General features: G+C 54.1%; 1 protein-coding gene across 1 annotated transcript; it reads right to left on the bottom strand.

Moving 5' to 3' along the window:
• Nucleotides 1–4,283: 4,283 nt before the first annotated feature.
• Nucleotides 4,284–15,284, bottom strand: TMEM222 (transmembrane protein 222). Its single transcript, XM_065893190.1, has 6 exons — nucleotides 15,085–15,284; nucleotides 8,710–8,794; nucleotides 7,379–7,410; nucleotides 5,787–5,883; nucleotides 5,572–5,702; nucleotides 4,284–4,371 (listed from the first exon to the last, which is right to left on the bottom strand). Exons 1-6 carry the CDS (start codon nucleotides 15,282–15,284, stop codon nucleotides 4,284–4,286), a joined length of 633 nt encoding a protein of 210 aa, XP_065749262.1.

The raw sequence follows: 15,284 nt of genomic DNA, 5'->3' as shown, positions 1-15,284 counted from the left end.
ACCAGGGTGGTGGAAGGATTGCAGACTGCAGCCAGACAACCCTGAATAGTTCCTGCTGTGCCACTGTGTGACCTTAGGCAGGTCTCTCAACCATTCTGAGCGGCACTTTCCTCCCGTGCAAACTGCAGGGAGCAGGGTGTGAAGAGCCTCTGAGGGAAATGAAAGTGCTTGGCACAAGCTGGCATATAGGAGGTACCAGGTGTTCCCGGGCCAACAGAGTCCCCTCCATGTCCACATATGCCTCCCAGGAAGTGCTGGCCTCAGCAGAGCTGCCCTCTGTCCCCTCTGCCACCCTGGGCCCCATCTGTCTGAGGAGGCCTGGATTCTTCCAGGGCCAAAGTGAGGCTCCCATACCCTCCCTCTGTCCGTGGGGAGCCCCTCTGAGCACCCCCCATTCTGCTCCCGCATTCTTCCCCACCCTGAGAATAGGTTGGGCCCTGGATTACATTTGCTTTGGGACCATGAGCCGAGGCCACAGCAAAGCTTCCGGATGCCCCCAAGTCTGCTTCATTTCAATCTGCCTGTCTTGCCCCACCTGCACCATGGCTTAAAGATCAGAGGGCACCTCACAGACCCCCAGGAGGGGAGGTGGGTAAGGAGTGGACTTACCCCACTCCTCCTCCCCAGCATCGGAAGTGGCTTCGGAAGGTTACCACCACTCGGAGCCCCTGACGGTCCCTCCTCCACCCCCAGCCCAAGGTCCAGCCTTCCCCGTTTATTTTTGCAAGTCAGTCTTATTTTCTGAGCCTCTTTTCCCTCATCTATTAAATAGGGGTAATAACCCCTCCTCAGACGGCTCTCACCACAGTTCAGTTAGACCCCTACCGGCCCTTAATAAATACGCAGAGGCATTTGTAGATGCAATAGCCATTGAATATCCACTGTGGGAACGGCTACTGTGATGTCCGCCTCCTCTGTCAAGTCTCCCGGACTGGGAGAGGAGTGGCCTACAGTACCCTCACCCCTTCCCATCATTCTGTCCTGGCTCCTCCCCAAGGACGCTTCTCTAACCCTCCCACCTCTCGGCTCTCACCATGGAAGGCATCAAACTTCACTGTCTATTCTTCTGGCTTCTAAACTCCCTTCCTCTTTCTGATCTCCTGTCCTTGCCTCTGTGACTCTCCTGGACCCCTCTCCTGCTGTCTTCTCAACCCCAACTCCTCTGTGTCCTCCCCACCTGAAACCTTCTCCTATTTCCAAGTTTCCACTTTTGTGAAGAGCCCTCATGACCTGGCCCCCAGGCCTCCTAATGCTTGCTGCCACTCGTTGGACTCTCTCCCATCTGTCCCCCACCTCTGCCACCCTCCCACTGCCCAGGTTTCAGTCCCTGCCCAGCCTCTCCTGGAAGCCTCCTCCTCCCTGTCTCCTGGCCTCCACACTCAGCACCCCACCCCGCCCCAGCCCTTCAGTGCACAGCTGTCAGAGGGCCCTTTCAGCATCCCACTTTTATCTGTCATTCCTCAGCTTTGGAAGGTGCCAGCAGACAACCAGGGGAACCCCCTGACCCTTTACCAACTCTACTCCAAACCAGCAGGAGTCTCACCTCCCAAGACAGTCCATCATCCTTCGGGCTGCCTGCCCTCTCAACCCAACCCTCAGGGCCCTGCCTAGTTCTGGCTGGTCCTCATTTCCTGTCTCCTACGTCCTTAGAGCCCTACCTACGGGCTCTGCTTCCTGTCCCTTCAACACCCAGACCCATTTGTGCTCCCAGCTCCTCAGCTGCAGAATGCCTTCCCCACCCGTCGCAATCCCTGCAGGGCCTTGATGCTCTGCACTGTGGCTGGTCTCCAGGCAACACCCCCTGGCTAAGAGTTCCCAGGCCTGGTTAAAATTCTGACTCTGCCACATGGCCTGTGGCCTTGGATCAGTGACAGTCTCTGTAAGCCTTACTCTCTCCATTTATGAAGCAGGGACAATGGCAGCCATCTCCTGGGACTGTCGTAAGGAGATTCTTTTCTCTTGCCTCCAGCGCCCACTCTCCCTTCTTGTCGGTCACAGCCCCACCCCACTTTCCCTCGTGTGCTCCAGTGGGGCCACCTTGCAGGGTGGTTCCGAATAGGGGCTCTGGAGCCTGGCTGCTGGGTTTCAACATGGCTCCACTCTTCCTACCCCTGTGACCTCGAGCAGGTCACGTCACCTCTCTGTGCTTTTTTTCATCTTAAAATGGGGATGAGAGCACCTACCTCATGGGACTGTGGCGAGGATAAATGATGTACTTTATCAGCACATGGTGAGCACTCAGTAACTTGGTGATTTTTATGGTACCTGTTTATGTCCCATCACCACACGGCTGCTTTAAAGTTCTGCTGGGTGAAAACAGGCCTTAAAGCTTTTCTGTCCATTTTGCTGTGGTGTCCTCCATACCAGAATTTAACCCCAACCCTTAGGTGGACCCATAGGCAGAACAGATTTTTGAAAATGGAATTGCTCTGAAGAGAGGAGGGGCCACCTCTGTCATGCCCTGGAGAAGCTCCAGGCTTGGAAACCACAGCACCGCAGGGTCTGGGATGAGCTGACGGACACTTGATCCAGGGCCCTGAGGGCCGCAGCTAGAGCTGTCCCCAAGGCCATCCTCAGGGTGAACACGAAGGGCTCTCAGGATTCAGAGACCAAATCCTTTGCTAGTTCAACTAAAGTGACACCTGGCATAGGGCAAGGTTAGGAAAGACTTCACCAAGGCAGTGGCTTTTAAGCTGGGCCTTGAGAAGGAAGGGCATGACTTCAACAGGTGGGAAGCAAAGGACCAGAAGTGGGTGGGTGTTGGAGAGCAGGTGCTGCCCTATCTCAGTAGAGTGGGATGCATGGAGAGTGAGAGTGTGGGGTCCCAAGGGCCATGGAGTAGAGGCACCACGGAGCAGGGCAGCGACCGGATCACTGGGGGTGAGCACGGGGAGCTTGGCAACGTGATCAGTGGATACGGTGGGGGCCGGGTCCAGGGCCCTGGTCTGTCAGCACTGACTCCCAATCCTACTGCCAAGTTCTTCCCAACAGGGAATATGGGAGGGGTTTCAGTATTTGCCTGCCTCAAGGAGAAAGCTTTGGGATGGTGGACGAGGCGTGAACTCGCAGCGCTCCTGCTCAGAGCAGGATACACCCAAGGGATGCTGGCTCCTGCAAGCTTCAGGCACCGGACGAGGACCCAACCATGTCCCTGGCAACCAGACCCCTTGCCGGGGGCAGAGGAACCCAAGTTCACCACGAAGATAGGAGCTGAAGGTAGCGCATGTCTTCAGTGAAACCAGGGACCACCGAAGGGAGAAATCAAGGACAGGCACGGTCTGGAGTTAAAACTCTATTGTCCTGCCCAGGGAGCCCCGCACAAAGGAATCCGTGGAGCAGGGGTGAGGGGGGCAGCACAGGCCTGTCCCACAACTTGAAGAGAAGGGGGAGCCGTGGGAGGTGGGAGGAGACAGCTCCCATTCAGCTCCCTGATGGCGCTGGATGTTCCGACGGCCCCCCGACATCTCGGACCCAAGGGGTGCCGTCACCAGTGTGAGGCCTGTACCCGGGGCCGAGGACAAGCTTTGTTACATCGCTCTGATCTGCAGGGGTCACTCTGGATACGTCAGTGTCACTCAACTCTCCAGCCTGGTTGGGGGAGCCCAGGTCCCAAACTGCAGGGGGGAGATGGGCCCAAGTACTTGGAGGCCCTGGGAGAGCGGGAAGAGGGGGCTGCACGGGCTGGCGGCCGCCAGGAGCGGGGCACAAACTACCCCTAGTGCAGCTTCTGGCAGACATCTGAAGGGGGCCCGTCAGCCCTACTGGACCATTCTAGAGGCCCGTGGAGAAGGCCCCAGGGTGGCTGAGTTTATGCAGACTTCTTAGTGTACCTCCACCCTGGGAACAGAGTCCTGGCAGGAGAATGGGCTTCAAATCCAGCTCTGGTCCCTGTGCTGCCTTGTCTGGTGGGTCCAAATATCCTTCCCTCCCCCACCAGGCACTGGGCTGAGGCAGAGGGAGCCCAGCAGGCAGTGGCAGACACAGCTCTAGAGGGAAGCTAAGGCTTTTCCAACAGATGAACAAAGGGTGCCTCAAGGGTGGGAGTCACAAGCCTGGGAAGGAGGGGGCAGGGAGCTTCTGAGCGACCAGTGAGACACAAAATGCAAACACCTCCACGCCATGCTCATCCTCAGCCCTTATTCTACCCCACTTAGCCCAGACCCCTGGGCCAAAACCAGCAGGCCCATCCCTGCCTTCCGGGGCGAGGAGAAAGAATCTGGAACGAAAGGTGATGGCAGCTGCCGCCTCAGGAGCCTGGTGGGCCCAGGGCCAGGGGGCAGCCATCACCGCAGGTTAAAGACCAGGCTGACGCTTAGGATGACGCCCAGGAGGAGGACGAAGGGCAGCCAGGTCTTCACGAAGGCGCCGATGCTGAGGGAGAGAGAGGGGAGCATGGGAGGGAAGGGGCCAGTGAGTGGGCGTGTGGTCCAGCACACTGTCCTCCCACAAACCCAGACGGGGCCGCTCCCCCCAAGGAAGCTCCTGGAGCTACCCCCCTCACCCCCAAACTCAGTCAACTAAGGGACTGGGTTAGGCCTGGTGCCCGCTGTGGAGGAGCACCAGCTACGGTCCTGGGCAGGGGCTGTTCCAGGCTCCTGGTGGAGATGTGACACCTTGCTGGGTGGGTACAGGAGACACGTCCACCCTCTGGGCCTTCCTGACTCCATCCACGATCACCCCTGTGTCTGGGGAGAGGTCGCCAGCGAGAGGACCCAGAAGCCTTCAGTGTGGGTGGGGACGCCGGGAGTGCCCTCTGCTCACGGTGCAGTGGGCGGGGGGCGGGGGGGGGGTCGGTGAGAGTTAGCACGGGGCTGTGGCTCAGCCCGCTTCAACCCCGCCTCTGCCTCAGTCTGTGTGACCACAGATAAGGTCTTCCCAGGAGACCTCTAAAAGCCTTTGGACCAAAAAAGACCCTGAAAATCTCCTTTTCAGAAGCTCTTAATGATGAGCACAGCTGGAAGAAAGCCTGGAGAGGCAGCTGGGTTAGCCCAGGTGTGTGCTGGCTCCCCGGTGGGAGGGTCACTCCACCTCTCTGAGCTCCCTTTATCTGTGAATTGGGACCAAGGCCTTTGACCTCATAAGTCATGAGGCGGGGACTTTAAAGGTCCTCCCAGGCCACCACTGGGGCCCATCCGCCCAGAACCCTGCCTCTGACGAGGGACGCTGGGAGGGGACCCTATGGGGTCACCCATCCTCTTCTGAGGGTCCACCTGTTCACTGGACCTGAGCACAGGGCTCTGTACACACGCAGCATCCCTGAGGAGCCAGAATCATTATCTCCATTTTACCAGGGACAGTTGCAGCTCAGAGAGGCCAAGGCAGCTACCCAAGATCTCACAGTGAGCAAGGGGCGGAGCTGGGCTTCAGACAGCACCGCCCTCTCCACCAGGAGCTCAGCTACAAGGGACAGAGCTGGGCTTCAGACAGCACCGCCCTCTCCACCAGGAGCTCAGCTAGTTGTTTTCCTGCTTTGTCCCTGCTGGCTGAAGGACCCCAGAAATGGCCCCGTTGGGATCCGTGGGAGAGCGGCCCTGGGGAGGGTGGCAGCGGCCAGGGGGACAGGCAGCGCACCTGACGTACTTCCCATACAGCAGGCAGAAGAAGCAGAGAGTCACCATGTTCCAGTTGGTGCTGTTGTTGTAGCGCATCAGGTTCAGGGCCAAGGCCACATGTGAGTGGCAGTTGTCACAGCAGAGACTGTGCTGGAGATGCAGGATGGGCTGGGTCAGGATGGGCTGCGGGAAACCTCCCACCCTCGTTCCCGCCCTCAGGAGCAGCCCACCTACCATGCGGTGCTTGTACTCCTCAGAAGCGTCGTGCACAGCCGTGTCCCACGCATTGGGCCCGCTAGCATATACCTGAGCAGGGTCCAGCTTCCAGTACCTGAGGGGGGAGAAGGGGTTCTGGGCACTGGCTCAGCTCCGCGGACGTCCCCTGACGCCTGCTCTGTGCAGGGCCCTGAGCAGGGTGCTGAGGCTACAGGGGCGAGGCAGGTCCAGGAAGGGCCACACAGCAGACAACCGAACAGTGTGACATGCCCACCGCCATGTGGGTCCCGGGGAGGACATGAACTCACTCAGTGGGGGCGTGAGGGGCTTCCTGGGGGTGACACACGAGTCCAGTGTGAAGGAGGAAGGATTAGCCAGGCGCAGAATGGGAGTGAATATTCTAGGGAGAGGGAACAGTTTGAACAGAGAAAGAGGCACAGGACTGTGCAGTGTGTACCAGAAATTAAGAAACTGGGCACTGCTGGGGGATTCAGAGGGAAGAACGGGGTGAGGGATGTTGGAAGGTGAGGCTGGAGATGCAGGGGGGGCCACGTTCTGGGGGACTTGAAGGTATCCTGAGGAGTTCACCCGTCAGAAAGCATTCTCCCCATCTCCCCACATGGGAGACTAGGGTGAATGGGAGAATAGCTGGTGGAGCTCAAGTCTGTGAACCTCAAGCCGGGTGACACCCCAAAGGGTCTGGGCCAGGGGGCACTGGGAGGTCAGAGAGCCCTCTGGCTGCTATGTGGGGAATGGCTTGACAGAGGAGCCTACAGACTGGACCAGTGAGAAACCACCGTGGCCGGGACTTCAGCTGCTCAGGGGTTCCTGCCTGGAAACGGGTGTCCGTACAACTCTCGCTGAGGAGCAGTCTTGCAGCAGACACCCAGACCAGAGGCCCCTGGCTCACATCTCCAACTGCCTGAGGGAGTCAGCAGGGTTTGGAGAGCCCAGCTCCAGGCCGCCCATGCTGTGTGGGACACCAACTCCTCCTTGGGCTCCACCCTCCTGGATGCTGCCTTGGGCAACAGAGCATCTGATGCTGTTCTGAGCAGACTGAAGACTGAGGCACTGTCACCACAACTGAGGTGGGCCCCCAAGACAGAAAAAATGAAGTCCCCAAATCCCATGCAAACCAGCAATAGCTCCAGGAGAGACTAAACTGCCTTTATTCTCTCCAACCAGAACTTTCCAGCAGAGTTCCAAACCATGCCTCCCTCACACCTTAAATGGTGTGCATGTTCCTTGAGGGGCAGGAGAAAGAGTCCAGGTTTTGCAGTGAGACAGACCTGCATGTGAGTCCCAGCTCTGCCACTTCCTGTGTGATCTTGACCAAGTCCCTTCCTTATCTTCACCTTTCCGAAGGAAGGAGCTGAAAACACGACCTTGCAGGGCTGAGGCAAGGCCTAGATGGCCTGTGGATAAAGGACCCAGCCAGGGACTGGAGTAGATGTGTGGTACAAGGTCAGATGCTCTGGTAGACCCTGGCTGCCCCCCTTCACCCCATCCTCAGGCTGCTGGCTCCTGCTGTGCCCCAGAAGGCCTGGCCTGCTGCTCCAGGTAGGAGGAACCTGGCTCTAGGGCCAATCACACGGATGTTCATCACTTACTTGGCAGGCTTCCCGAAGGCCATGTTGTCTTCCTGTTGAGGGACAAGAGCAGAGGTCAGTGGGGAGCCCGCATCCAGCCCAGCAGACAGACCTGGGTTGGTGGTGGAAGTGTCGTGACTTAGAAGGAGGTAAGGTGGGTGGGCAGAAGTGGAGCCCGGGCCCTGCTCTGGGGTTGGCGGGATATCTGAAGGGCCAGCAGCAGCTCTTCTGTGTGAAGAAGGCAGTGTGGCAGGAGTGCACAGAGCACTGAACCCGGAGACCAAAGACTTGGGGTACAGCCATGACTGCCTCTCTCTGTGGCTGCCAAGTAATTCTCTCACCCTCTCTGGGCCTTGTTTTCTCCAGGTTCTCTGGTCAATCTCTGGTCTTTGTCCACAGGGGAGTGGTCTCCTTCGTGGTGTGAATGAGGACAACCTCTGACCTCCTGACCCAACAGTGGTGGCCCACACAGAATCTGGCAGTGTGACTGCAGTCAAAGCAGGATGTGGGGTGGGTTGGGGTGAGTGGGGTAGACACAGCGGTTGGGCCTCAAGAGGCCTGCTACGAGGGGGATGTTTTAGCCAAGTCCTAGACCTGCCACACAAGATGTGGGGTACAGGAGTTACAAAGGGACAGATTCTGGGTTCAGAATCTGCTGACAGAGCTGGTCAAAGATGAATTATCATACACGTATATGACAGTGAAAGTAATGGGTACGAGAGACCTTTGTGGTGTTAAGATGATCACGACAAACGTGAACATAAGCAGGTTGGCGCCACCACACCCATTCATCCCAGCCTCTGACGGAGAGGAAGCTGCAACCTCGAAACAGGCAGGATGCTGCCTGCTCATCTGGAGCAAGCCTCCTGCCCTATCTCGGGCACATCCCCAGGGAACAGACCTGAGAACACAGCTGCTTCATTCTAGAAGGCCCGCCCCCTCTTCTCCATGGCCACACCCAGGGAACCACGTCAGCCTCCCCTGTGCCCCCGCCTTGTGACTCCCACCTTCTGAAGGTCCAGACACGTGGTTCCTGGACCAAGGAACCAGGATGGTCTGACTCTCCACTCTTGCCTCTAACCCTACCCATGTCTTGGTACCCCCGGGGTGGGCAAAGGGCTGGGTCAGTTACTTAAGAATCCTGGCCACACTGCCCTCCTGGCCTGTCCCGGAGGCGAGAGAAAGGGGAAAGGGGTCAAACACTGGTGAGAAGCAGAGGGCCGGACCAGGACTGCATGGCGTCTGCATTCTCCTGCATATTGGGGAGACAGGAAGGCTGCCTGTGGGCAAGATAGGCTCGCTTTCCACTTGAGCCCTGGAACCCTCCAGAGGGGGGCAGAATGGGGACTCACCGACACGAAGTAGGGGCCAGCAAAGTCCCGAATGACTCCTGTGGATGTGCAGATGCCCATGTGGCCAATGATGGGGAAAAACCACCTGTGAAAAAAAGGACAGGGAAAGGGCAGAGCTTGTGGGTGTCTTTCAGGTGGTCAGACAGACGCTGGGAACACTCCATCCAGAGTGACAGCATATGAATATAACGTTGTGTGGTAAGTGTCCATCAGGGTGGCGGCAGCGGGAGGGGAAGTACAGAAGTGGGGCAAGTGCAAGGGAACAGCAGAGCCGGGAATCGGCGCAGCCCACAGAACAGCTAAACTCAAAGGACGGCAACGCTGAGTGTGGAGAGGAGGCGGAGCCACTGGAACGCTCTTCTCACTGCTGCTGGGAGAGTTTCCACAGCTTTCGAAAACTGGTACCACACCCTCTACCTCAGCAATTCCACTTCAGAGCATACACCCAACAGAAACGAATGCTTGTGTCCACCAAAGCCGCGGACAAGAATGTTCACAGCACCTTTATTAAAAAATAGCTGGAAACAACAGTTGTCAAAATTCACTGAACCACACACTCAAAATGTATGCACTTTATTGTATGTGAATTATATCTCAATAAAGTTGATTAAAAAAACCTAGAAATAATCCAAATGTCCAACAATAGTAAAGCGGGTAAGTAAACTGGGGTATAGTCATACAGTGAAATAGTAGGTAACAATGAAAAATAATGAACTGCTACGCACAACATGGATTCTCACATATACGAGGCAGAGTAAAAGAAAACTTACACAAAAGTGCATGCATATTATTCTGTTTATGTGAAGTTCCAGAAAAGGCAAAACTATTCTATTGTGCTGGAGGGCAGAAGAGGGGTTATTTCTGTGGCAGAACTGACTGGCACAAGGGAGCCCAACGGATACTGAAAACATCCTTTCTCTTGACCTGGGTGACATGAGTGCACACACATGCAAAATTCATTGAGCCGTATACTTAAGATTTTTACACTTTATGTTATACCTCAATTAAAAAGTTTTTTAGGGCTTTCCCGGTGGCGCAGTGGTTGACAGTCCACCTGCCGATGCAGGGGACACGGGTCCGTGCCCCGGTCCGGGAAGATCCCACATGCCACGGAGCGGCTGGGCCCGTGAGCCATGGCCACTGAGCCTGCGTATCCGGAGCCTGTGCTCCGCAATGGGAGAGGCCACAACAGTGAGAGGCCCACGTACAGCAAAAAAAAAAAAAAAAAAAGCCTTAAAAAGTTTTAAAAAAAGTGTTGGGGGGCACTTAAACCAGCGTGTGTGTGTGGTGTGTGTGTGTGTGAGGAAATGATGAAGAAACAATGTGTGCAAGGGTAGAGATCAGGACAAAAGCATGATGCATTCCAGGAACTGAAAGTTTGATTTGTTTTTAATTCTAATTTTTATTTTTATTGGCTGTGTTCAGTCGTTGTTGCTGCACGTGGGCTTTCTCTAGTTGTGGCGAGCGGGGACTACCTTTTTGTTGTGGTGTGCGGGCTTCTCATCGTGGTGGCTTCTCTTGTTGAGGAGCACTGGCTCTAGGCACACGGGCTTCAGTAGTTGCGGCACACAGGCTCAGTAGTTGTGGCTCGCAGGCCTTGGAGTGCAGGCTCAGTAGTTGTGGCGCACAGGCTTCAGTTGCTCCGCGGCATGTGGGATCTTCCTGGACCAGAGATAGAACCCGTGTCCCCTGCATTGGCAGGTGGATTCTTAACCACTGCGCCAACAGGGAAGTCGAAAGTTTGAATTTTTAAAAGCCATGGGCATTTAGAAAAACCCAAATCTCAGCTGGACCCCGATATGCAAAACACAAAGGAACTCCGGATCTGTCTGTAGTCTGAGAACCATGGCTCTACAGGAACTAGGTGCTGGAGAGACTGATCCAGTTTAAGAAGGACTCACAGGGAAAAAAAGAAAAAAGGACTCCCAGGGCCAGCAGCCACCTGCTGATTTGAAGGCTGCCTGCTGGGAGGTGGAGGCAAAAGCCACAGAGATATAGCCCAAAGAAACAATTACACGGGGCTGGGGCAGAGTCAGCAAAGACTTCACACAGGAGGTAACTTTTAACCTTGACCTGTGAAAGCACAGGATGTTGACAGGCAGAAAGCAAAACTCCAAGGCAGCAAAGTGCTGCGTGTGCCTGGAGAATGGGAGGGAGACAGGAGTCCAGAGGCTGTTCTGGAATACTGGCAAGAGAAGATGGTGATCGTGACCAGAGTACTGGTCAGGTGAGAAGCAGATGTCTTGAGAAGATCTTCAAAAGGAAGACCGGGCAGTTTTATGACGATAGGATAGAGCTCTTCCAGGTCTGCAGCTTGAGCACCTGGAAGAATGGTGGGGCCAGAGTGGTCTTTTTGCTTTTGGCTGTGCTGCATGGCTTGTGGGATCTGTTCCCGGACCAGGGATTGAAGCTGGCCCCCCGGCAGCGTAAGCGCCGAGTCCCAACCTTACTGGATGGCCAGGGAATTCCCCAGACTGGTCTTTTAAGAACATGATCCAGATTCTGTCATTCCCTTGCTTTAACATCCATTACGGGCTTCCTATTACACTTATACTCCAAACTCCTTCCAACAGTCTGGCCCTACTTATTCCTTGAAGTCACCTCACTCTTCTCTCTAGCTACACTGCCCAATTCTGGTTCGTCAGACACACCAAATCCTCCCACCTCAATGGTTTTTTTTTACATTTGCCTTCGTCCCAGACACTCTTCTAGAGCTTCACATAGCTGGCTGCTTCTCATCATTTAGGCCTCAGCTCAACGGTCAACTTTGGAGGTTTCCCTTGACAGTGCCTTCTAGAGTAGGCACACACAACCCCAGGCACCCCAGATCCCATGACTCTGCTTTAATTTCGTCATAGTATCTACCGTTATCTGCAATCATCTTGTTTACTTATATGGTTACTGCCTTTCCCCTCTAGTATGTAAACTCTGAGACAGCAGGGATTTTCTCTTATTGATTGCAGTAGCCCCCAGGGCAGTGCCTGGCACACAGCTGCAGCTAAGCAGTCACTGACTAAATGATGCATGAATGAATATCATGCATTTAAGAGTGGAGTCAGGCTCTGAGGTCAGACCTGGGTTGAGTCTTGACTGTTTGGGGCAGGCACTCACTCCCATCTGTCAGTGAGAGGTGAACAATGATGACGACGACCTCAATGGGGGGCGACTGTGAGGATCAAACAGGATATGCCTGCAAAATGCTTATGACACTTCCCTGCACTTGGTAGTTGCCCAATGTTGTTACCATGAGGCGTACAATAAATACCTGCTATCTGATTGGCTGGACTGGCTGGTGTACACTAAGTTGCTTTAGACTCATAGCGGCCACAGGATGGACACTCAGAACTATGGGAAAGTAGCTCCTCTGGCTTCTCAGGCCCTAATCTCAAGACCCATTCTCCCCCTCCCACCCTCAATTCCTTTCATCTGGTCGGGGAGAAGGTCTGGGTTTGACCAATACTCCACATACCACGGCTTCCCCGGAAGTAGAATAAAGGCTGGAGACAACAGAAGTCTGCGCCTGGGGAAGCCCCAGAGAAGAAACTCTCAAAGTATTTGTCAGTCTGGAAGCTCCATGAAGGCAGGCTCCAAAGCTGCTTTGTGGACTACTGTCTACTCAGACCTAGTACATAATAGGTCCTCAAGAACTATTTATTGAATGAATGAGTTATTGACTCTGGAGCTCTACCTGGTACAGGTAGACTATTTCAGTGGAAAAAGCCCTATACTGGCTTCTAACCTTTATTTCCTCATCTATAAAATGAGGATGACAGTACCTATTTTCATTACACTGATAAAAGGACTGAATGAGACAGTGAATATAAAATGTTTAGAACAGAGCCCAGAACAGAGTAAGTATCCCATCTTTGCTGGTTTTAGTAGTAGCAATAGTTGTTATCTGGCTTTTCATGCAGAATTATCAACACTTCTGAGGGGACAGACAGATCTCTGGATTCAGTTTCCTCCTCTCTGATCCACCCTCACCACCTCCAAAATGAACGACAGTTCCTTGTGCCACATCTATTCCTAGCTCTGCATTCTAGGTCAGCAATCACCACAATGTACTACAATGGTGAGTTCACCTGTCTCTCTCTCTCCTGCTGGAGGCGAGTCCTTTGATGGGAACATGAGCCTTCTGATGGGGCAGCAGGCCTTATTCATCTTATGAACACCTGTAAATAGATCTGCATAGAAATGGGGTGTGTGCTGCTTCTGGCCCAGATGACTGGGGATCGTGGTGCCTCCACTCAATGTTGCTACCAGCTCTCCAAAGAGCAGAGGACTCCACAAACGTGTTTTTGAGAACAGGGAAAAACCAAAGAGATCTTGGGATAACAAGACAGGCTTTATCAAAACCAATACATTCCCTCCCAGTTATTCTCACATTAACATTTTACTTTCTTCATAGCACGATTCACTAACAGTTCTTTTTAGTTTACTTGTTTACTGTCTATCTCCTTCCACCATGATTTAAACTCTGTGCGAACAAGGATCATACCTGCTTTACTCACCACTGTATATTCTTATCACCTAGAACTACTCTAGGCACATAGGAGTCACTTAGCAGGTGTGTTAAAAAGAATACTGAGAGACTCCCCTGGTGGCGCAGTGGTTAAGAATCCGCCTGCCAATGCAGGGGACACGGGTTTGAGCCCTGGTCTGGGAAGATCCCACATGCTGTGGAGCAACTAAGCCCGTGTGCCACAACTACGGAGCCCGTGAGCCACAACTACTGAAGCCTGTGCACCTAGAGCCCGTGCTCCGCAACAAGAGAAGCCATTGCAGTGAGAAGCCCGTGCGCCACAACGAAGACCCAACACAGCTAAAAATAAATAAATTTATTAAAAAAAAAAAAAAGAATACTGAATTAATCAATGAAAACACTTTCTTAAAATTTTTATTTTGAAAGGACTCAGACTTGGATGTTCTTTTTTAAAATTATACATTTATTTACTTACTTATTTATTTGTTTATTTTTGGCCGCGTCGGGTCTTCGTTGCTGCGCACAGGCTTTCTTTAGTTGCGGTGAGTGGGGGCTACTCTTTGTTTGCAGTGATGTCTCTTTGTTGCAGAGTCTGGGCTCAAGGCATGTGAGCTCAGTAGCTAGGTTCCCGGCTCTAGAGCACAGGTTCAGTAGTTGTGGCGCATGGGCTTAGTTGCTCCACGGCATGTGGGATCTTCCCGGACCAGGGATTGAACCCGTGTCCCCTGCATCGGCAGGCAGATTCTTAACCACTGCGCCACCACTGCGCCACCAGGGAAGTCCAAGACTTGGGTGTTCTTAAACAAATGCATAAGCATTTGAAAACAGAACAACTTAAGTATCTTAACATAATACAAGAATTAAGCTCATTTTAGGATCAGCAACATATAAGGACAAAAATGATCCCTTCTCCACACCACTTGGCTGTTTTTGATACAGGGAACAAATCTATTCGTCAGGTGAGAGGGGACAGGATGTAGTCGAACGAGAGCAAGTTATGGAGTCAGAAAACGGAGTTTGGGATGCTTTTGCTTACTGTCATGTGAACATGATCAAGACATTTAATGGTACAAATTCATCATCCGAGAATATAATTCCTGCCTTAGAAAGTGGTTGTGGAATTCAGAGGAAATGGGTGTGAAAGAGCTTGGCCAACTGTCCAGCACTGTGAGGAGTGGTTATTATCAGCTGTCAAGGCTGAAGCACGAGGGCAAACCAGCTCCCTACTCCCCCCTCCCTCGTCCCCAAGCTCCTTGCTAAAAGGCGCCAGCAGTTTTGGAGCACCTGCTTACTCTTCTGACAAAGGCTGATGCCATAGAAAGAACCCTGGTCTGGAAGGCAGACAGCCTGGGACCTAAATGCGCTTTGCAACTGAGATGGTGTGTGATCTTCAGCCTCATCTGTGAGACAAAGGACTGGACTCCCAGATCTCTGGGGGCCCTTCCAATGACGACATCCCAGGAGTTGGTGTGGTCCCAATCAAACTCCCACTCTTGCCTCCAGACCCAGCAGGACGTCTTGCGTATAGGAAGTGACCAGCAATCATTTGTTTAACGAATGAATAAGCCAGTGAGTGAATGAAGATGTCTCTCTCACACCCAGTTAGGGGCCCCTTTTCTGTACGCCCACAGGTCCTTAGCTTCCCAGCCTCAGTACCTTTCCGCGGTCAACAACTGTCTTTCTCTCAGATCAGACCAGGTGTAATGAGGGAGGGGAGCTTGTCCCATTCACCAGCAGAGCTCGCACCGCGCGGGTGGCGGGGTACTGGTGAACCCCGGACCCGTGGGAAGGGTTTGCTGTGTGTCGGGGCAGGAGGCTGGCCCCGGGCCGCCGGAGGACGCCACGCGGGCCCGGCTCTCCCAGTCCCCGGGCGGACGCCGGAGGAGACTCACGTGAGCACCGGTATGGGAGTCCACACCACGCAGTAAGGAAAGCGGCTCCGCTCCACGTCCATGACGCCGCCGCCAGCACAGCCAAACTGCTTCTTGTCCGTCTCGGCCGCCGTCGGCGCCTCCACTTCCGCCATCCCGGGCGGGGGTGGCAGCGGCGACGGCGGCAACAGGAGTGGCGAACTCCCTTCCGCTTCCGCCAT

The sequence above is a fragment of the Phocoena phocoena genome, chromosome 1 (assembly GCF_963924675.1).
Source record: "Phocoena phocoena chromosome 1, mPhoPho1.1, whole genome shotgun sequence".
Lineage (NCBI taxonomy): Eukaryota > Metazoa > Chordata > Mammalia > Artiodactyla > Phocoenidae > Phocoena > Phocoena phocoena.
The sequence above is the reverse complement of the archived record's forward strand: the minus strand, read 5'-3'. Positions and strand labels throughout refer to the sequence as shown.